The sequence below is a fragment of the Pyxicephalus adspersus genome, chromosome 8, assembly GCF_032062135.1.
Source record: "Pyxicephalus adspersus chromosome 8, UCB_Pads_2.0, whole genome shotgun sequence".
NCBI classification, from domain to species: Eukaryota; Metazoa; Chordata; class Amphibia; order Anura; family Pyxicephalidae; genus Pyxicephalus; species Pyxicephalus adspersus.
Window position 1 is genome coordinate 21,324,679 of NC_092865.1, and position 23,803 is coordinate 21,348,481.

Here is a 23,803-nt window from a genome sequence, read left to right on the forward strand (position 1 = left end):
GCCTTAAATATATGAGGACTGGAACAAATCAAATATAGTTATTATATCAGTCAAGTTTTAATTTGTTTATGTACTTACACTGGATTCTTATTGACTGGTAACTGCTCCATTTAGTTCCATCGTTTGTTATTTAGTCAAGCGGGAAGTACATTCAGTGGTCGGAATTTTCTTTTGTCTTTAAAAACAATTTGCTCGGTCGAACAGAAAAGCTCCAAATATATTCCAATCCCAGTGCTGAGACCAGCAATATTTTACTTATCAATTACAGCACTTAAATAAAAGTGTTTCATGACAAAAGGTTAATAACCCTTTTATAATAAGATATAGCTTTGTGGCATAGAGATAATTTTCCTCATATACCACTCAACCATTTACATTTTGAAAAGCTAGGATGTTAGCTATTGCAAATCAATAAATACAGCAAAGAACAAGGAAAACAAATAGCTTTCCTGCAACATTATCACAGTACGGCAAGCAGGAGGGGAAGGGTTTGTTAAAATCTTTGGGGTAGAAGTTTCACAAAGCCCTTTAAATATACTTTAAGCTGGTCACATGTATAACAATCTGAATGTACAATTTAATAACTTTATTTAGGAATGCACAGATATCCAACAGTGCTCAATTTACAATCATTTTGTTCAATTTTTTACCATTGAATGCAACTCTCACTAATTCAACCAAGTCACCTCGGAAAAGAAGAAGCAAGATGTTTTCCAACCAGATAGCCTGAAGAATACCCATATGCTCTGATTTTGGCAGGAGAATAGTAGGTGGCGGGAGAAACCACAGCACACATAGAGGGGGAGTAGGTATGAGATACACCAGGAAGTGTCAAACACCTGCACCAGCAACACAAAAAGAATTTAGGACTCGTGCTGCAAGAAAGACATGTACATTCTTTTACCAGGCTGGGTATAGTTAGTTCACTCTTCTTAGTGAGGGTTTCATTTTAACTTTTGGCACAAATTCATGACAAAATACCCCCAGACCCCACCATAACTGTGACACATACCCACCCCCCCATCATAAGCACCTCAGTAAACATTTAATGCCAGTTTGTAGGTGAGTCCAACAAATTTAATGTCTCCCTAACCACAGGTATGTCCTGTTTATTTGGATGTTAGGTTCAGGCAGCTCGGTGCTAAGTATTTAAATATTTACAGGTTGCATACAGATTAGAGGAATGCCTGCCATTGGGGAGATAAAGAATTCACAGAGTTTACAGTTTACAGTAGCACAGTTTGAGGGAGTTAAGGGGGCTGTGAATTATTCCTAATATGTGAATTATTCCTTGTTAGGTGATAACTCACCTAGGTAAGTGAACAGTCTAAATCTATTTTAGCCTAAATCACTCCCAGTGGCAGAAAACAGGTCATAATAAAGTACAAAAAGCCTTCAAAAAGAAAACAAATGCAGCCACATTCAAGGACTGATAGCTGTAGAGTATTAGAATTTTATGATTGGGATTAGTTTTAAAGGTAATTATACTTATCTCAGCAAATCGTAATCATTATTGCTAATCACACTCACACATAATCCAGCTAACCACTTGATTGAAACTTTTTAAATCTGTTTAAGTCCAACAATAATTTATAATAAAAAAGTAAGTAATCTAAAACACAAAAGTCATATGAAAAGTGATTAACTATAAATGTGTACTCACTAACAAATAAATAATTGTTTCCTTTATCTGGGTTTACTTTTAGTAAGCACGGATTTAATCTTGAAAGGAAGCCATTCTGAAAAGAATAATGCATCACTGGAGTTAGGTAGTGCCTCTCCTATATTTGATTTTTATAGTTTCTTGCTTTAAAGACAATATCCTGTTTTTCTAGACCTCATCTTCATGTAAGAGCAGGATATCATAAAATAATAAGCTGAAGAAATTATTCATTACAACCAATTAATCTCGTTTCCTTACAATGCGTAAAAAACTAATTTGCAATCCAATACCTGACACCTTTTAAAAATATATGTCTGTGTTCATCCCCTCTACTATATTCTAGTCGGTGACAATATAGAGGACACTCTGCACAACTGCATTATAGATGCAGGGTTTTTTTTTTCTTAGACACAGCAAAGACGTGATCTGGAGGAAAAGTGGACTCCACCTTTTGCCACATGCTGGAGGCATAGTGGGTGTCATAAACAATGCTGGGTTGATCTACTTCTACATTACTGTTACAGTATATTGTCCAGAAAGGGTAAATCCAGATAGCATCAGAGTTCCCCTTAGGTTTGTCTCTTCCTTAACCTTAGTACCTAAAAAGAACCCTTGAAATAATTTTCAGATCTCAGGGAAAGCCTGCTTAAAATACAACTCACAATACATTAGCATAACTAATGAACTGCATGTTTTAAATAACAACAAATGTGGAGATCCTAGTGTATTTTACACTTATGGTAGAGAATTTTGGGAATATTTTCTGCCCTGTGATCTACAGAACAAAATAATTTTAGTAATGATCTTAATACGGTAAAAACTGTGCTGTCCCCAAACATAAGTAGTGTACAAGTGACTTCATGCGTTGGCATTAGTGAAAAATTGCCCCTTTACATTGGTCGTTAGGGTAGGTGGGGGATGAATTTACTACTGATTATTGTTAAAAGAACTGCTGGGAACCTTAGGAGGATTCCTGGGGGTTTGCATACTGGCTGAGAAAAGCTGATCCAGTATAATATTATGGTAGTAAATTGTATAAGAAAGAATGCAGCCCTTGTTTGATTACACCTGTCATCTGGGATAACATTGTGCATGAATGATACAAAGAGTAAAACAGGTGATAAGATGCAAAATGCTGCTATTATTTTAGGTCCAGTTTTCTGCACAATTTACACTTCTAATCTCTAGGCAATCTACTTTACAATACCTCTGGGGACCTGAATAAAATGTCCTATGTCTACTTTCCCAGCTTAATGTGTTCCAGGTCAGTGAACAGGAATGAGAACAAACGAGGACTTGTACAGTACTCAAGTAGTCGATGTAAAGCCAGTTGACTTTTCTTAACAATAGTAAGAAAATGTATTGTTTGTGTTGATTGTATTTAAATGTGCCTATAGGAAACTTTTAGATAAATGTAATAATTGCAGTATCACAATAAAAGTATAGCTATCATAAAACATTGGCTGTCCTTGCTATGCACATAAATCATAGTTGCTTGGATGTTCTGCGGACCCACTGACTTTAATACTTGTTAGCCTATGATTCAGAACAAATATAACATACATCTCATAGAAGAATTAGGCGTTGTTATTTGCATATTGGTTTTAAAATATATTTAAACAAGGAATCAGTATGGTGGAAAGCGACTAGCGTTCATGGAAGGGGAACAATTTTCAAACAAGAGACCAGTGGACAAAGCAGGTGTTAGTAATTAAAAGCTAGGAGATATCCTAAATATCTCGTAGCTCCATTGACTCATATACATTTTCTGGCCTTGGAAGGCAGGTAAGGCTAAAAAAGAAGGACCCTGAAGACAATGCTAAGTAGTTAAAGAAACACTTTGCAGAACGTCCTAATCTGGTGATCTGAACAGCATGGTGGTGGTGGAAACCATAGTCTGAGGTTACTGCATTGTAGGTTTATGTGAGAAGAATAAAGTCGAGGATTCTTTCATGAATAAGAGCCCATGTGTAGAAGGCATTAAAGTTCATTGGCCTAATATGTTATGAGAATGGTACATACTGTGACAGTAGAAAATGAGTGCTGGTCTCTATTTCTATTCCAACCTCACATAGAGTTTTGTGCTCTTGTAATGCTCTACAAGAGAGCAAAATGGTTTGGGTACCCTTTCAAAAATGTTCTAAGGATGTTGCAAAGCTCTGACATTATTTATGAAAAACTATCCATTCTACAGCATATTTACCCATTTTTCTTTGTACACGGTTGATTGCTAAGAGATAGGATAGTTTGGCATCCTGTTCTGAATTGCTAGATCAAAGTCATCAGAGATGACCATCCTTTAACAATCCTCAGCCTAACCACCTAATTCTGCAATTACAAGTCCACAACTGGCCTTGATTTGGTCGTGCACCTTGCTGGATTCTTCCTTTGTCTCGCTGGGCACCACAATCTTGTTCTGTCCTCTCCCTTCTTCTGTCTATGTAACCGGATCTTGTGCTGGGCAGGCATCCACCCTTTTATAAAGATTTAATGTAAAAATGTTGGTAAAAGGTTTGCTTTATATACAACTCTTATATCAGTTATACACTAAAGTAGTTACATCACTAGAAGAACCAAGTGCAGTATCTGCAGGATTTAATCATTATTTTTCTAAATTATTTACCTGCTATATTACAAAATAATAATCCACGGTTACCCTAATCAACCAATCAGCAGTTGTATTTCTTTATTCTGATGCCCCAATGGCTAACATGGTTTACAGCATTTAACACACATTAATTCTCCCCCCAGGAGGGGGAAGAAATGATAAGGGCTTAGATTAGTACTGTAGGTTTCAAATATGTTTATATCATAGGCAGTATATGAACGTTAATACTGGCCCTTATTAACCTTTATAGCTGCAGGCACTGTGGAGTTGGCAAACATTTTTAGAGGAAAAGCACAATCCCTAACTTCTACTAACTACTACTAAAAATATTTTATTTAGTTGTTTAAATCAGTTATACACAGCCTACAGTCTCTAAGTCAATCAGGAGCAAACATAGTCTAGTCTTTCCAGATCTTTGAATCTTTTTCATAGCAGAACTATAAAATAGATTTTCTGTTTCATTTGGACGGTATGAATTGCCATTTATCATATTTACCAATAAACAGGATATTTAATATCATTCTTAATCAAGCATATATACCTTAGCTTTCTTTAAAATAAACCAGCTATACATATCTTTATGGTAGAATGATGCATAACAAACATATTGAATGTAAGATCATGCTCAAGGTTTACACTTTAAAGATACAAAAAAGTTAAGTCAGAGGAAATAAATGCCCATTGGCTGGATAATTATATTAGAAACCTCAATTAATTACTTCTGTTCTTTGTGTGCTCTGACATTCGTTCCTTCCTACAGGCCTTTCTTTGTATGTAGTTATTTCCATAGCATGGTAAGCACACGGCAGACCAATTACAGAACCCCAAGCTGGGATAATGCCACCCTTCTCCCACAACCCCAGTCAAGATATTCATTTTGTAGACAAAGATTTACATTTATAAGAAGCTTTTTATAAATAGAAGAAATTATATATTCCTCCTGTGCTTTAATTATTCATTAAAAGGGTAAAATGGCTCGTGTCATCGATATTACAAATACTGACAGCTTCAAGAAAACATTACACCAGTTAGATTGTTAGTGTAGATTACAATTCAGATTGTTAGACCTGTAATTGTGACACTGGCAGTTAATGACATTGACAGGCTAACACAGACTGAATATCTAGGATTAGCATAATGGGCGTCACCAGATCCTAGCTCCAGGGGCCCAGTAACTTAATTTCCTAACTTAGATCTTGCTATTAAAATTATATTTTATTTCAAAGGAAACTTGCTGAGGAGATTATAAACAATTAGCAGGGCTTTTGAATTGACAGCATAAGGCATCAGCATATACCGAATATAATAAACTAGTATTTCCTGCAATATTCACCTTCAGTCCAGAGATTTCTACAGTGTTTTTTTATCAGCCTAAGGATAAACTGATTGGCTCTTTGTACTGCATCTTCCACTCAAATTCCATCTCTGCTATACAGAGAGTGATAGCACAGAAACATAATTATTGATGTATTTAGGATGACAGAGCTGCAGTAATCAGCATATTTTACATCTGTTAAGGTTTAATAGTAAATATTTAAAATATATATATTCCCATTCAACCAAACTTGAATAGTTGGTGACTATTTTTGTGCATGTGTTTCCACACTTTGTGGTGGGGTTTCAGAAAGTTCCTGGGTGCGACATGTCGCTCCTGGCTGTGCTGCTGCTTCTTCTGGAAGAATGTGTCAATGTGTTGAGCTGCCGTGTCATTACCACTTCTGGGTGCATAGCAGCAGTCTGCTATATGCCTGGGAGTTGCATGATGAGGTTTTCCAGTACAAGTGTAAAAGAGGCCTAACCTATGTATTACTTTAGACATCAACATATTCATATCATTCTTCGGGGTCTATTTATAAAACAAGGAATCAGACATTCCTGAAACATTCCCTTGTGGGAATCTTCCATGTGTTTCGATGGCAGTAATTGATTCCCACCAGATTCAGATTCCCTGTTTTATAAATAGAGCTCTTCTAGTGTCACTTTATCCATCAAATATTACCCTATTTTAGGGGAATTTTCTGCTCCAAACTTTTAGATTATACTTCATCTTGTTTAGAAAGTACTCTTATTCTGTTATTCCAATGGTAATTCGATTATATTTAGCATACATACATCAAACTACTAACAAAAGCACACCAAAAAAAATAGTGTTGAAATAAGTACTGTTTATTATTAGAACCTTACGAGCAACAACAAGTAATGAATGTGTACTCGTGTTATATATCAGTATTTAGACATCAAGCCTGATGAAGACATCTAATCGTAAGTATTCTCACTTGGCTTACATGACACAAAATATTAGCTTTGCTATGAAGGTCATCTTCTATATTTCCACTTTCCTGCTACCACCTTTAGCTAACACTAAACTACTGAAATGTAGAATAATAATATATAGGTTTCCTATACCATCAACACATGCAATAACCCTGTTGTTTTGTGGACTTTTAGACTTCAGAAGTGATTTCAAATATGCCACAAATGCCCCAAAGGGTTATCACAAAATAAACAACCAGTAGTGTTTAAAATCTGACTGTGGTTTTTTTATATCTGTGGCATAGACATGTATATAAATGTCCACTTCATTCACACGTCTTATTTATTTACTCCACTGTTTTCAGCAAGTTTGTTTTCTACCCTTCATCAATGAAAAATACCCTTCCCAATAAAAATAATACAGTGACATAAAAAAAACGCAACACCACACCATTATACCCAAAATAACAACAAAGTACATTTTGTACATGAAAGTAATATTATGCTGTTTTTGTTTTTTATTTTTTTAATTTTTATCCCTAAGTACATTCAAAGCAACTCTCTTTTTGATACATTTGTGTTAAGTTAAGACTCTGCCATGGTTTAATTGTGACCTGCATCACAGATATTGAGATTTCCCTACATACTGTAGTTTATGGAATATATATTTATTTTTTATTCCTGGCTTCTCTGTTATATCACCTCCAATACCACCAGTAATAAATGGTAGGATGTCTTCTCATTGATGGCACAAGAAGTCAACTCCCCAGTCTATGTAAAATTAGAAAAAGAAGGGTTTTGGTTGGCGATATGCTAAGGTTCAGTTTGTTCAAAATATTTAGGTAAAGTCTAGTGGTATGGGTAACCCGGCATACTTCACCTGGTCCCGTTCCTGCATATCTTGGGATGCTGGTTGTTTTCATCTTGGATGTTCCCTAACTTCTCCTTTGCATCTACCATAATATAAGGATAGTGGGACCCTCTTTTAAAGGCTGCTGAAGATATGGGGCCAGCAAACTCAGCCATGGGGGTCCTATTACTATAGCTTCCGAGAGCTATAAAAAGCCATTAGGTAGTTTAACACTTTATTTTTATTTTATTCAGGCATATGTCATAACAATGTAAAATGTTTGGGTTTTTTTTTTGAGTTCTGGTTCATCAGAGCCTGAACTGAGTGGGTACCGGACTGAGAACATGAAATGAATATTGTGAGGTTATTTCCATGATCCCTCCAGGTGTTGGTTATATCTAATCCTACTCCATATTATTACTCCCCAATGCTATCTGTCCCCATTGAAAAGATTTCCCCTTGTTGCCTATTCTAACATCCTTTAACTAGACAAGAACAATGTTCTGAAAGAGATTATAAACCCGTTCCCACACTATTTTATATTTACTACCGTCTTATCCTTAGTTTCTGTTTTGACTGACCGTCATCAAATAGTTTGAAAGTGAGAAGAAATGCCCCAGATGGAACAAAGAAAGCAATAGAAAGCGGTTTTCTTGCACATTATAATGTCAGTAATCCGGTCTATAGGGCCAAACCTTCTGCTATTTTTTAAAGATGCTTTATGTCATTTTCTTATCTGCTATGTTTTAGGCTTTAGTCTATCTCTTTATTGGAACTATGAACAAATTATGCAAACACAATATTATAACTATATATTTTGCTGTATGATATTGGATTTCCATTATACATCAATCTCCTTTTGAGCAGCCTTTTCTGTTTTGTGCTGTGTATTCTTTTCTTCTTTCCAGCAATAAAGTGGTTCTAACCCTTCCCCACTCTATCAAAAAAGGAAAAATTTGGCTGAAATTAGAATGCAAATGATTTTTATGCTATATATTCATATTTAAACTCTTTTGCCAGCTGCATTTTTTTGCAGTTGACGCACAGTGTTAGGTAAATACACAGTTGTGTTAGTGTGAGTCTCGCGGCTGTGCTCATCAATGAATGTAGCTGTGGGAATCATCACAGGATGATTCCCGTGGCTGCATTCATTCATGATGAGCACAGCTGCGGGACTCTTGTGTTCTTGGATAGAGAATCTTTATCTAAGAACACATACTACAGGCTGCAAGAGCATTTAAGGGAGCAGAGCTGACAGCTGATTGCTCCTGCAGGTCCCAACAACAATCTCAATATCCAAATTTACACAGGCCATTCTCATTTGCATGTTCGGTAAGCGAGAACGGCCCGATTCGCCGCGAGATTGAATTTTAAAATTTGCTCGCTCATCCCTAATGAGAACATTCTTCATGGTAAGAAGCTACATTTTAATTGCCCCATAAAGACTTAAGTCTAAAGTCATCCAGAACTATATGAACCTATATAGACAGTATAACAAATATGTCTTACACACATACACACACACAGATTTTTAATTTAGCTCAACATATGTACTGACATTAATTAGCAAAACAGGCATTTACACAATGCAAGAATACACCCACGCAGACTCTCACACACGGGCACCTCGCGATTTGCTGTTGATTCTCTTATGCTGGCTGGAAGCACAGTGTGACAGCAGTGTCGTAGGCTGGTTGTTGGGGTCGGCTGAGCTATTAGATATCATGCTCTCCTTGTACTTGCTCATCAGAGACATCTTAGCATTCTCACCTCCTGAAGATGCGGAATTCAGAGCGAAAACTGGAACAACAAGATGTGGAGAAAATAAAAGAAAATTACTTGTGTGATTGGCACATTGAAACTGTTGCAGTCATTCAAGGACATTAAAAATGACAAATAATATGGCTATGCTACAATAGTGAATGCAGGTAAATTCAATTTCATTTCAAAGAACTGTCAAGCTAACAGGTAGTAATTTCAGCAACCTAACTGGAACCCCTAATTGTGCATTCAAAGCTAATGCTAGCTAAAAAGGTGCGGAGAGTATCATTTCGGATGTTAGAAGCTAGTATGTTAAGAGAATCGCACATTTGGAGGTGTTTGTTTTCTTAGGAAAATAAATGGGGCTAAATGTGACTATGTTATAAAAAACGATGCTACAAATTTGAGATATATTTTAAATCTGAATTCCAGGCTGATACAACCTACAGAAGAAAGGGGGGGGGGGGGGCTGTGCTATATTGCTAAAATAGGGACCCTCTGCTAGACAAAAGCATCCCTAATTCAAACCTAGTATTCACCTGGTGGGAGTACTGTATGAGTCAAGTGATATGCAATATCTATAGCAGGGTGCATTCTGTGATGCTGCCAGGGCCTTGTGCTGCACACCCTGGGGTTCCCTTGAAGCCTAGTCTGCGCCTATTGGGAGAGTTCCCAGATTTGGGTCACTTGAAATTGAAGCTGGGCTACCAAATAGTGTCTCGGGGACATTGTAAATTGGGGTGCTGAGAATTGGGCCTCCCAACAGAATGAATAGATACTGAGACTTGGGGTGTCATATCTATACCACCCTAGCAGTCTGGGTACCAGCTAGAAAAGATGCTGGGCAAGAGAAGTCTGTGTGACCACAGCCACTTGATGTGAGGAAAGTAAGTGTACAATGAGTTTGGGCCTCTGAGATAGGGAAGCAAAGCCTGTACCCCTCAGACATATCTTTTTGCCCAGATTTTTGTCATCTTGCATTCTGCTACCATCCAAACTCAACATATTTTACTGCCCTTGTCATTGGGACAATGAAAACTTTTACCAGAACAGGTGGAGGTAAAAAATCTTCAGACATAAAAATTACTCAAACCATTTACTACTTTATGTAAAACCAAAATGAAAAAGCTTTGACTAGAGATCCTTTAATAGATTACTGTTACTGTTTGAGGTAATGTGAAAGTTGACTCCAGAATTAGGGTCAAGAAGCGAATAATGCTGATATTCAGTTACAATTCTTGGAGCTTGCATCGAAGTCTATGGCAGCTAAATTTTTAAGTTAATTGCAAAGGCTCCGAATATGGCACTGTAACCAAAAATTCTAGGATGAAGGAGGCACAGTTGGGAATAAGTCTCAAGTGAAAGTGAAATAAAAAATGTTTGTAACATATAGGTGGGCTAACGTTTATTAGCATCTCAATGATTTCATTTACAGTAGGTTACTTTCCCAGAGTCAGTTGGTACTATTATTAAAGTTTGCACTTTTATTCATTTACAAACTGACTTGAGAGAAAAAGCAATAAAGTAGTAAGTCATTTAATAAACATTATTATAGTACCTTAAAGCTGCACATATTGTTATATTTCTTTACTTTAAAACTTCCTAGAAAAGGTTTACCCTCCAAGTTAAGAGGGGAAATGTGCATTTGCTCCCCTCTCCTTCCTGTACATGACAAGTCTTTTAGCTTCCCTTAACAGCGAGGCTAAACAAATGACGATATATGTTCAGGGGCAAAAAGTTAGTGACAATAGACTCCAGTGGTGTTAAGATTCAGAACATCTAGAATTATTGGCCCAATGAACTGAGACAAATTCAAGCAACATTCTTAATTATAATATGACATTTTGATTTTTTTTTATTCTTCCCACCAGTAAAGTCCAATAATCTTCACGGTACCATCAAACACAATAATTTATTTTCTTTTTGGTACTTTCAAAGTAGGACTTATAAAAAGTGAGCAACTAAAAAAAAAGAAAATAGTAAAAGAAGAAAAAAAAATCAGCTTAGTTTGTTCCCATAGATGCCAGTTTAGACAGTTAACATAAAAGCAATGGGAGGTGGAAATACTGTCAGAGGATTTGAGGCTGTACATCCCGTTTACAATCCCGTAACATCTGCACTGCACCTCTGAGGGCTGCCCCATTTTTCTTAGCATTACGAAAATTGCCTAACACCATGCAAAATATCATAAAATTAGACTGCCTGGAAGCAATAAAGTGATATCATACTGGGAAAAAATGGCAATTACTATGAAGCTCCATCTATGATCGGTTTTAGCTCACTGCCCACGTCTCTACAGATTCAAGTTAATAAATGTGTAATCGTATACTTTATGTACATTTTGACACCTGTTTTGATCAGATGTATAACTGTAGCTTCTTTTCAGTATACATGATATATACATGAATTGCTCATGGTCATTAGATGATGCATGCTCATGAAAGATCTATTGTATCACTGACATCGACATATGCTCATTAGAGGAGTCTGGGGATGTGGCACTTATCTTCACATTCACAACTAGAAATGGAATTATACAATACCATCTTTAACACAGGCTGACTTTTCTGACTTTGACATTGAAAGATTTGTAGTGATCAGCCTGATTCAGTTCAAAAATGTCAATGTTTCCAGTGCAATTTAATAAATATATGTTTTAAAATATAAATCTATCTTTTGTGATTGCCCGTAAGGTACAGCAATATTATAATCCATATTGTAAACCATTTGATTTATCTATAGCAAGTTTTGAGTAGGGATGAGATAATCTGTTGGGTTCCCTGCAAAGTTTGCAATAAATACCAATAAGCCCAGGCTTATTATTCAAGTTGTAGGGCTAATACATAAGCTAAGGTCGAATAAAAGCCAAAGAAAGTTGGTCAGTGCCATAGCGTACATGAACCAATGTGTAAAAAGCAAAAAACAAACTGTATCTCTACAGAGAAACCCACAGACCAGACTTCAAGCACGAACATACACATGAATACTCCCAGGATGCATCTGTGCACATAACCAACAGTTGTGTAACGCATATCGGGTATCATATTCCAGGGTGAGAGGAATAATTCTAGGGCCATTATTTAATGGTTAATCCAAAACCGATGAACTATAAATGCTTTTTCCCTATCTAGTTAAAAACTCCAAAAACATGCAGTTAGGTTAATTGGCTTCCCTTTAAAAATTGTCCTTAGATTGTGTTATTGACTATGGTAGGGCCATTAGATTGTGAGCCACTTTGAAGGACAGCTAGTTAGTCTGTTTTTTTTAAATAAATTTATAGGTTTGAAGAACAGTTGTGCAAATATTGTGCAATGTAAAACTTTGCAATTACCATCTTTATTTTACAGGTTTTAAAATATAGATCATTTGAGGTTTTAAGTAATTTTCAAGCCTAAAATGCCCATTTTATTGTGCGGGGAGTAGATGTGATGTCAAGAATTATTATTTACGTGTCCCAGCATCCAGTTTTAACTTTGTGGGAGGACTAAGCTTGCTAAATAATCTTTTGCAACCAACATACTTTGAGTGTGTGGGGTGCCGTGTCCATCGCCACTTGCTCTTGTTTCATCCAGGTTACTATAGGATAGAGTAGTAATCTAAGGGCACCCTACACCATGTAACATGGTTCGATTACACAAAAAAATGCAGCAGCCCTATTCAGTGCCAATACAATGCTTTCCCGATATAACAAATCAGTCTTTTATGTCTATTATTTCATTAATCCATTTGGCGTGACACAGCCTCTGCTTGTTCTATAGTAATCTAGTTGCTTTTCTTCCTTCCCTTTCTGAATACACAGTAATCATATACAGCAGGGGACCTCTGCAGTTTTGAGTTAGTCTACTACAAAGAGGTTTCATTTGAATCAAAAACAGGTGAGTTATTAGTGGAACAGCCAAGGCACCTGATGCTAATTTCCTATAATGATGGTGTGACTGTGGTTTATTAGTGTAAAAACCAAAGTACTTTCTTGGTTCGATGCTGCGAACTTGTATTCAGATTGATGTTTTTTAATAGCATTATTTTTTAAATTTGTATTACACCAAAGGCTGTTCTGTTGATCAAAGACAAACTCATTACTCACTGAGAACACATAGATGATATCCCCATTCCCACCTCTTTGTAATTGCTTATTCTAATACTGCTAGCTGGCAGTTTGTTTTCTATAAAACCAACAGAGGAGTTAGGACTTAACAGTGGATGAGGCAGGTAAAATATTATTCATTAGGATCACAAGCACCTCTACAAAAAAAATAATATATATATATCCATGCAAAAAGGACATGGGTTAGGTCATTAGGAGCAGATCCGATCTTGAATTTTTTTTTTTTACCAACATGATCACTTATTTAACATTGATCACTTGTTGTTCTACTCATCTGCGCTTAAAGCATCATCCAACCAAATTCCTCTGAGCCTATTGTGGCCCCGCCCAACCCATTACTGGTCAGTGAAAGTAGAAACAAAGTGATGAGTAGGGGTGAGCGAGCAAATTTTTTAAACTCGTGGCGAATAGGGCCGTTCTCGCTTACCAAACATGTAGGCGAGAACGGCCTGTCAGCTCCCATGCTCATGAATTAATGCAGCATGGGAAAAATCCTCAGATTCATTCATAAAGGCAAGCTGCATGACTCACTCTGAGAGGAGGAGTATGGCGGCTGCATTTATGAATAGAGCCGTGAGAATCCTTCTCTCAGTAAAAGATCCCTGGGCACTACAAGTCAGAAGGAGGGCTTGCCCTCATTCTGACCTGTAGTGCCCAAGGATCGCTCACTGACAGGAGGATCCCCACGGCTGTATTTATGAATGCAACAGCGATAATCCTCCTATAGTGATTTCCAATGGTTTCCCCAAATTTCGACAAAATTTTGCGAACCCATCGGAACTTGGAGGAAATTTTTGCGAGTATGCCAAAGGCATTCTTGCTCATACCTAGTGATGAGAGCATCTCTGTGTCACTCTATTTTTTCCTCCTATCAACATACTTTACAGAAAATGAACTAATTGGTTCTTTATGCTTTCCTTCCCCTTCCAGATCTGCTGCTCAGGCGTGCAGGAGTCAAGTAATTACACTGCATAGAATAATATATATATTAATGTATCAATAATTACAGAGCTGCATTATTATGTGTCTTTTGTCATTATGTGTCATTATTATATCAGCCTTAAGTATACTTTAAGGTTCAACTCAAGCTGCAACATTTTTATTTTGTTCTAAATAAAGCAAGGAATGCTTAATGTGTCTTTTATTGCTGACAGCCCCAATACCCATCGGGGTTCCCAGAGAGAATAAGAGAGCAGAAAAAAATATGAATTCAGTTCCCAGTGTAAGAAAACAAAAATTAGGCTTTTAATAGTAGACAACAAAAGAATGTTCCAATCAAACTATAAGGTACAAAATACCAATATATTGCACCTGTTTTTGACTACTCGGAGGATTTGTACAGAAGTCATATGATTGTCATTCAAGACAAATGGTGATGCTCCATTAAGGTGAAAATCTGACATGGTGAATTGATGAAGATAGAGAATATCACTCACTTGTTCTCCCGCCTCCCCTCTCCATAGAATAGAGCAGAGTTGTGTGTACAGCAGTTGTTCGCTCAGCTGCCACTTGAAATAATCACCAAATAATATTTCCAACAATGGTGATGTGAAATGTGTTCATAGCCTAAGATAAGATTTTTGGGGGTATTATGAAATATAAGATTTAGGAGATTTAGTTAGTTTTTTGTGAAGTGATTATATTTATTATTTTTAATTTGTTTTTTCTTATTATCCCACAAGTAGGCATATGATAGAGGGTACATCCATGATGCCTGGGTTAAAGTACATGCTGTGCCATCAGAATAAGACATTAATGATTGATTGAATATTTCATATCTACCTGATGAAAATAATGAAAACTTTGTGATTTTTAGCACTTAACATAATAAATAGATTGTACATAAAATAATAACTGGAAGGAGTTATGTACCTCCTGTACCTGAACTAAAGGCTCCTTACAGTTGATTTTTTAGTTGAGTTGTTAATTACATTTGCTTGTTGATGAGAGTGGGTGATTAGTGAACTAGAGAATAAACGGAATAGTGGGTCAATCATAGTAACATGGCTTTTACTTTGTATGTTTGCTAATTAAATTTCTTGTTTGCACATCAAGTCTAATCCATAATTTTAAGATTGAAGGAGAATAGAAAGTTACATATTTTATTCTTGAACCCTTTTTACAGTATATATTTTTTTCCAGTAATAGGATCAGTCATTGCCCAACTAACACTATGTGGATTGTGGATGCAAAATTCAAGTACAGGGGCACAGCATACCATCAGAAAACTATTTATTGAATAATAATTATTGAATTGATAAAAACACGGGGCCTGCTAATACCAAAATAAAAAATTCAGGCAGTTTTTTAAACAGGTAGGTAAGTATACTCTATTGAGTAAGGGACATTGTCTGTCCTTTCTGCAATAGGATATATTTGCCTAACTGTTCACAATCTTTAACGGAAGTATCCCAGCAACTGGGGTGCAAGGGAGCTACATCATTCCGCCCTATATTAGGAGATTAGGAGATCCAAAACATAGAAGAGGAACAAATGAAGATGGTGATGCCCAGGTCAAAATGAGGAAAGGTGAGTGTCAAAAAATTAAAGTAAATTAAAGTTCCACTTTTATAAATGCTTCATCAGGCAGGTCATTATTGCAGAAAGGGAAATGGAAATAGTTGGTCCAGGGGAAGGCACAAAAACCATACAATTTGCTTCAATAGGGGAAAAAAATTCTTCCTGATTTAATGAGGCAATCGGATGTTCCCTGAATCAACAGTTTCTGTTATCTTTACTTTAAAGCCTTAATACCCAGGTATATTCTCTGCTTCTAAAAAAACATCCTGTTACCTTTCACAAATCATGCAGTTATGTTAATTGTCTTGCCCGCCAAAAAAATTGCCCTTAGACTCTGTTTATGACATATGACTATGGTAGGGACATTGGATTGTGAGCCCCTATGAAGGACAGTCATTGACATAACTATATACTGTAAGGTGCTGTGTAATATGTTGGTTCTATATAAATAAAAGTAATTAATAAGAATTTTTAGAGAAAGTTTTTAATAAGGATGTAAAAAAAATATATAAATATAATTAGGGGATTTCTTACCATATATAGTAAGGATATTTTAGCAGCATCTGTGTTTTTTATTTCATCAGAAAAGTTATTATTCCATATGGCTTTAAAGGTCAGTTAAAATTGTATCAGTGGGATAAATGTTTCTGTTAATATTGTGGATAAAACTAGTTATTTTATCAATCAGTCCAATGGTGGATGCACTAAGCTGCAACCAGTACAGGTGCTAGTATATTTTTAGCGCAAAACCCATGATTTTATTATTGGAATTTTTGCATCATTGAGAAATTATAGTAATATTAGCACATTAAAACATATTGGTGTGCACACTTTCACTTGTGGCAATAACACCTGTATATGTCAATAGAAGGGATATGTTTAAGACTAATTATCACATCATTTGCATCTCATCAAGAAAAACATCTGGTATTTCCAAGACTAAGCTTTCACCTTCTGTACACTGCTGTGTCAATAATTAGGAAGGAGCTTATGAGTGTTATAGATTGTGTAACATTATTAACATGCAATATTGAAGTGTTATGTGCAATAAAATCAAAGTTAGTGGAATGTACTGTTTGTAAACTATGAACATTTATTTTGTACTAAGATGGTTACGTGTCCCATGCTGGTCAAATTCTAGTATTAGTTTCCTTGCTAGAAGCACGTGGTCATTATTCTTCCATTCCCGAACTACATTGGGACACATGACCCTATGAATAAAGTCAGTACCCTTGCACCACCATGAAAATGCTAGTAGTCACTGATTGGCTGCTCAGGCACCCAGTACTGTCCTCCAGTCTTTAGGCTTCTGTAAGCTCTAAGGCCTGATACGGATCTTGCTCAGGACAAATTTGCTAGCAAAAACCATGCTGATAGGAGGATTGACCAGAGAAAACCAAGGGAAGACTTCATCAGCCAACTGCTACTTTGTTATTGTCCTGTTAGCAGGCTGGGGGTGGAGAAAAGGTAACATGGTATTTAATAATAAGTAGCGGCATTACCCATCTTTGGGACTGTAAATCTAATGACTTAATGTATCTAAATATATACAGTATGCCTGGCTATGTACCTTTTATATATACAGGTAGTTCCCAGGTTAAGGGCATCCGACATATGGACCACTCCTAGATACGAACAGATCTTCCCTGCTCCCTCATGTGCAGGATGCAGGCTTGGAGGGGGAGCGGTTTGCATGACTTGCAAAAGAAATCTTTTGCTAAACACAGCGGAGGTTGCGGGTGATCTTAACAACTGAGCTGATCTGTACCATCTTGTAACTCTTTAATGACCAAGACAAACTCTCCAGATGTTTATTTTTGCATATCAAAGCACAGCTTGCTCCAGAAGTTAAGAAATGTCTAGGCTCCATAAAAATTTGTGATTAGCTCACAGTGAGGATTTTATACAGTAACTGACACCACGCTGCCTAATAATATGTTCAGACAAACATCTGTCCTAATTGCATTTATTAAAATAATGTACCTGTTCCGACCTACATACAAATTCAACTTAAGAACAAACCTACAGTCCCTATCTCATATGTAACCCATATGTAACCCAGGGACTACCTGTAGTTATATATAATTGTCAGCTATAATATTTGAGTAACTGTTTACTGTTATTTCATAATTATTCATACAGCTATCTGGAATGACTGGTAGTAACAATAAACATATGGTTGTTAGTATAAATGAAATAGTTGATTTAATGACATTATTGTTATGTAAAAAATATTGAATAGATGAATAATAGCATTCTGGTATACATTGTTAATGATAATTGCATTTTAATAGCTTTTTATGTTTTTAATGAAAAGTTTTTTGATTTAATTCTATTTATACTAAACAATTATGGCAGTTAAATAATAATCATGTTTAAACTAAACAAAATTAATATACTCCAGCACTATAGAGAAGCAACCAATAGAGCTTGTCCTGGTTTGTAAATACAAAAATTGACAAAATGTATAAGGCCTGTTCCCACAATTGTGTTACAGTAACACAATGCAAAATAACGTACATGGCATGCCTTGGTGCGTAGGGTTGCTTCTTATTCTTAATTGTACCCCAAATGCACCTTACTAGTGCACTGTAACAAAATCGCAATATACTCCACTCCCTTGCTTTTAAAAAGTGCAGCATGCAATACATTTCTGAGTGATGTAATGCATTGGGCTGCCCATTTAAATGAAAATAAAATATGGGGCATGATTATTAGACCAATGACCATACTAAAAGATTTATTGACCATGCACATTGGTCTTCCTACTGATTCATTTACATTGTATAGAGGTAAGATCACAAATTATCCCTATTTCTAATTTCTTTATTAACACCAGGGATGTTATATTAATTATTCAATAACTATATATTTTAAATAATTTAAATAATTATATTTATTTTTCAATAACGTAAGTTTGAAATGTATGTAGAACAACCCTGCAGGAGCTGAAATAGTGGGTGCTTATCTGGTGGGGAAACAATTAAATCAAGCTCACACAGTTGTTGTAGTCTAGAAGTTTATTGAGCTTCCATGAAGCTCGGGGGAGAGGGTCAGGGTGCAAGATGCCCAAGACAACCATCTGTCCCACAATATGGACAGGCGAGTATTTTGCCCATTCTCTATTAAACCTTTCATTTGTCTCAGTAATAAGCAAGCATAGTGTCACGAATGACAGGGAGGGGAGGGTAACAGGAAGGTGGATAAACTACTAGGCCTCAAATACCTAGGGAAAAGGGAATGGTCACCCCCTTGCAAAACCCTAATCCAACCCTGACTCCTAACCATATGAGCATCCCCTGAAGGTAGGGATACTCATACCCAGGAACCTAGGCAGCCCCAGCTGCACCTGATACAAGGGGAGTGGTCATTACAAACAACAACACAGCAACAAGTAAAACCAAAGAGGCTGTCAGATAATCACACATGCAGCTAGTCTGACAGATCCTCAAACTTCTGTCACGGAAGGGACCGTGACACATAGGTGACCCCTCATCTTAGAGATATTACAGGTGCACTAATCCAAAACCACCTCCTCAGGTAGTCTTTTTCTGATGTCCAAGCCTTGTATCCACCTACACCAGGTACCGTTACGGAAAGCCAACTTCTGCCGGGGCTGGAGCAAACACTAACTGCTGGATTTTGTCTTTAGAAGAACTAATAAGCTCAGTTCCCCACAGACTGGTAACTTGTCCCAACACTGGCCTGGAGACAGCCTAGTTGACCCTGCTAGACCTAAAGCCCAAGTTGGTCTAGCCTGACCACACAGGAGCAATACATCAAGAAACTGGGTGAGGTAGACATCATGCTTTGAATGTGTCTCAACTATCTTTGTGAGATCTTCCCAGCAACTGAAGAAAGCAATCAATCTCTAGACTAGGGAACTCACTCTGAAACTGAAATAAATCAATCATCTGGTTGACTACCACAATTTGACCAGCAAAGCAACTAAATATAAATTAAGAACACTTCCTAATAATAAGGGCCCTAAATGTACATTTTAAAGTATAGCAACCTTCTTGTTTGGATATTTATCTTTGCACATAGTCTTTATTTATATTTGCACTTTCTTGCCTTTGGAACCACATCCCAACAGTCATATAATTTAGTCTAAAAAATGGGTACACCCATCATAGAACATGGCCTGCAAAATGGGGATGTCCATGTATGACCTAAATTATACCTAAACCTGAAAAACAACAAGTCACCGGGCGATAGAACAAAAAAAACAAGCCCTGGCTGTTGGAGATTTTTGGTTTTAGCTCTACACTGTATGGTAAATGACCCTTGTAATGTAGAGCTTGTCTCTGTGTGTAGCACCCGGGGCACAAAGCCAGCTGATGGAGACAATGTAGCTTCTGCACACGTGCCATCAGTGGCCATGCAATTGCCAGAAGATCCTGCCATCTTCTCAGAAGTTTGCTATGGAGTCAGCAGTGAAATGAGAGCTTTCTGATGATGCGCAGATGACAGGTCCTGACTCCTGACCCTTTCATTGCTGCAGGCTGGCTCCATTTAGGTAAGCTAAGTCATAATTAGCAAGTATGGCGTATATACTGTGTTATTATGGCAGAAGCTCAACACCCACCAACTGGTTTAATTCCTCTTTAATTATGACCTAAATAAGGCTACATACTTAGTTTGTATGAATGCCTCCCTAGTTCTCATTTCAGAAATCTGGTGGGTATATGTTTGCAGTAAGCTGGCAGTATGCAGTAAGCTGTAAGGGAAATAGTAGGCTTTATGTGCCAGAAAAGCATTTTGCGATCACGTCTCCTTTAATGGCAAATGTAGTGTTCATTCCTTTGTATCGTGCTTGTAACACAGTGATATGTGGATTGTCAATAACTTTTTTGCCAAAGAATCTGAACTAAATGTAATCAGTAAAAGTGTTTTTGCTGCCTTTTTTTTCCCCTACCATTGAAAGAACTGTAGGCTGAGAATCATGCATATAATAACGCCTCTAGGGCATGCATTTTAAGCAGAATGCAGAATACTACTCCCGATTTGTACTGGGAACAATTCTGCTCTGCTGCTTTTACAGAAGCAGTAAAAGCAAAAAAAGTAAAAAAAAAAAAAAATAGCACACACTTATCTCTGCAAAAGTGTTTTAGAAAACAGCACAGCTTTTCCAATTCTAAGTGTCACTGACAGCTATTCAGTAAAGCATAATTGAAGACAGCATACTTCCAACAAGGACACATCGTACAGTGCAAATCTTTCAGTCACTCTTTTTATTTTAAAAAAAGAAAAGAAATTCTATGCAATTCCGTTTGCTTTCACAAGACTTTCTGAATCATAGCAGTGCCATATTAAAAATACATTTTTTACTTTAAAATGATATCTAAGTGAAGAATGATTCATTCAGACTAGACAAGCACTTTAGATGGTTTTTGTTGAAACTTTACCAAAGAGATAGTCACTATTTTCACGATTCCTATAAAATAGTGCAAAACATTCATTGTTGCTGATTAAAGCAAAAAAATATATATATATTAGTGATCAGGCGGGTTCATTATTTTAGGGGCAGGCAATATCCCTTCTGCAATAAAACATACTTAACTGCCCAATCACTGTCTTCTTTAAAAAAAAAAGAAAAAAAAGAATTTCGCTGGGGATCTTCCAGGAAACTTGGCATCCCCTGGAGCTTCAGAGGCTGAATGAACTCCCATGCATATACGCTGAAGTTACGTCATCCTGACCCGGCTATTCAGCAAACCTTGAATGGATCTGGTTCTGGATTCAAAACATTTGCTAGCAAATGACATGAAGAAATCCATTCCAGGTTTTCTGGATCACCCAGCTTCACTGATGAAAGTGTATCCTCTCCAGTCTTGGAAAGCTTTAATAAATCAGGCTCTAAAAGAGCAAAACATTTTTGATGGGTTTCAATCTGCCCCCTCCTATACAAAACCTAAAAACAAACACACCTGAAGCAATACGGTCTTACCACCTGGGATCATCAATTTAAATCTGCAGCAATTGTAAGAAAAGCTAAAAAATGGAAAATTAAGCACAACCATTTCAATCCATCTCAGGCAAAATAAACCAGTTCTATGATTCAATGGGATATTTATCTCACTCAGCCGAGCATGTAACTGATTGGACGCTCTGTTCTCTTTCCAGTCTGACAAACACAGAACTCGATCACATGCTGAGCTCCTGTTTATCAATGGATGGCACACTGCAGAAACGCTACTGAAAAATCATAGCGTGCCACACTGCTACCAGTTTGCCTGTTTTATGCCACATGGATTTTCAATGCTCTCTTATTTTCCAGATTCATATGCTACATCTAAATACGGAGTCATAATAATGATGCCATATTAAGAGGAAGAAGGGTAAATGATGATGAATGATGGGTGCATTTCTCATGTCACTAACAGGTGGTAAATCATTGTTTTGTTTATCCTTTAAGCTGAACTCTAGATAAAATACAGACAGGGGAGCTGTTTAACTTGCTAAAGACTTTATACGTATTTTTTTATCAGGTTATTAGATTTACATAACTCTGCTGCACATTAAGGCCAAGCCTGCAAAGGGCGAAAATCTTTATTCTTTTCTTCTGCAGGTAAGTAATATTTACAGGTCTTGTCCATCCCCCAGTCTGTGACTGAACAGTGAAAAGAGTAGCAGGAGGCTAACAAGCTCATCTCTCTGTCACTCCTCTGCTTTTTTTCTCGCTATCACTACACTGCAACATAGTTGCATCTTGTGATGGTTTCCTTCTTAGGGTTTAAGCTCTGCTAATAAAGGGGTTGCAATAGGCTGATACCAAGTCAAACTGTGAAAGAGAGGAATAATTCATCACTCGTCTTTAAGCATTTCTTTTTTGCAAGGTGTCTTTATTTTTTAGTGCAAGGTCTGCTTACATACACCTACACTAAGATTTTGGACATGAATATATTTACATATTTGTATTAATCAGTAAAATATCTTTAAAATAGACCATTGCTGATCTCTTTAGCTGCTTGTACTGTAAAGTAATTCATTGTCATCAAACTTGCAACAAAGACATATACGAGGGTTCAATCAATTTTTAACAACTCAGAAGCACCTGCTATATGTTTACATTGCTAGGCTGGCAGACCTAAAAAGTACAACTAAATGGTAAACTTAAAAGATGAATTTATTTACAATGCCTACAGCTTCATATGTAAATAGGGACTTTATTCAAGAGCTTCAATTGGTTGTTGGTTTTAAATCAGGGTCAGTATGAATGACAGCAGAGGCGCACAAAAATTTGGCATTAGGCAGGGCTTGAAAGGGACAGGTGATGTCCTTTCTGCAATAAGCATTTTTACCTCCCTGGTCAGCATCTCATTGGTCACAATTTGACCTTAGCTGTGCATGCTCAGCAATAAATAATTCCCCAGAGCATACGTGGAAGTTACATCTTTCCTGTCCACAGATGTCCTGGTTTGTGGTTTCATCCTCCAACAGTTAAGACATTATGGCTCATACCACTTACCTAAATGCTGGGGAATGAGACCAAAGCACACAGTGGAGACACAAGTACCCAACATCCCAGAAAATATAGATTGCTGAAAAATCTGTTTTAGAGTGCAGGTAGGGATATTGGCTGCTGCAGCAGTGGGTGTGTTGGTTCTTTTTTTTTTTTGCTCGGCATTGTCATTTAAGCGCCATATAGATGCTTAATGGATGTCAGAATTGTCACTGCAAATGATCTTTGTGAATGAAAAGCTCCATTTTGTTCCATGGAGAAGAAGGTGGGGGGTGGGGATGAGCTACGATTATCCGATGTATGTATATAGTTTTATATTTCAGATGACAGAATTGGTTGAATAAATCTATTTTAAACTGACTATCGGGCAATCAAGGCAAAGAAACCCCATTCAGATGTACCAGTAAATCTGATCACTCTTTATCATATTGGTTGGAGGGGTTCCTGTATTCAATTAATCTCTCTTAAATTGCAATTATTCTTTTAATTCAATCACTTTGGATCCTATGAGCTATCAAAAACTGGTTGAAAGTGATTGAAACTGCTTGAAAATTACCAACTGATTGGCAATCATTAGG

General features: G+C 36.8%; 1 protein-coding gene across 2 annotated transcripts in view; it reads right to left on the bottom strand.

Annotated features, from left to right (window-relative positions):
• ASTN1 (astrotactin 1) overlaps positions 1–23,803 on the bottom strand; it is a 330,666-nt gene that overhangs the window by 99,429 nt on the left and 207,434 nt on the right. For both annotated transcript variants that reach the window (XM_072419736.1, XM_072419735.1), the window contains exon 4: positions 9,001–9,174. In XM_072419736.1, the coding sequence (XP_072275837.1) occupies positions 9,001–9,174 (174 nt within the window). The remainder of the gene's footprint in view (positions 1–9,000; positions 9,175–23,803) is intronic.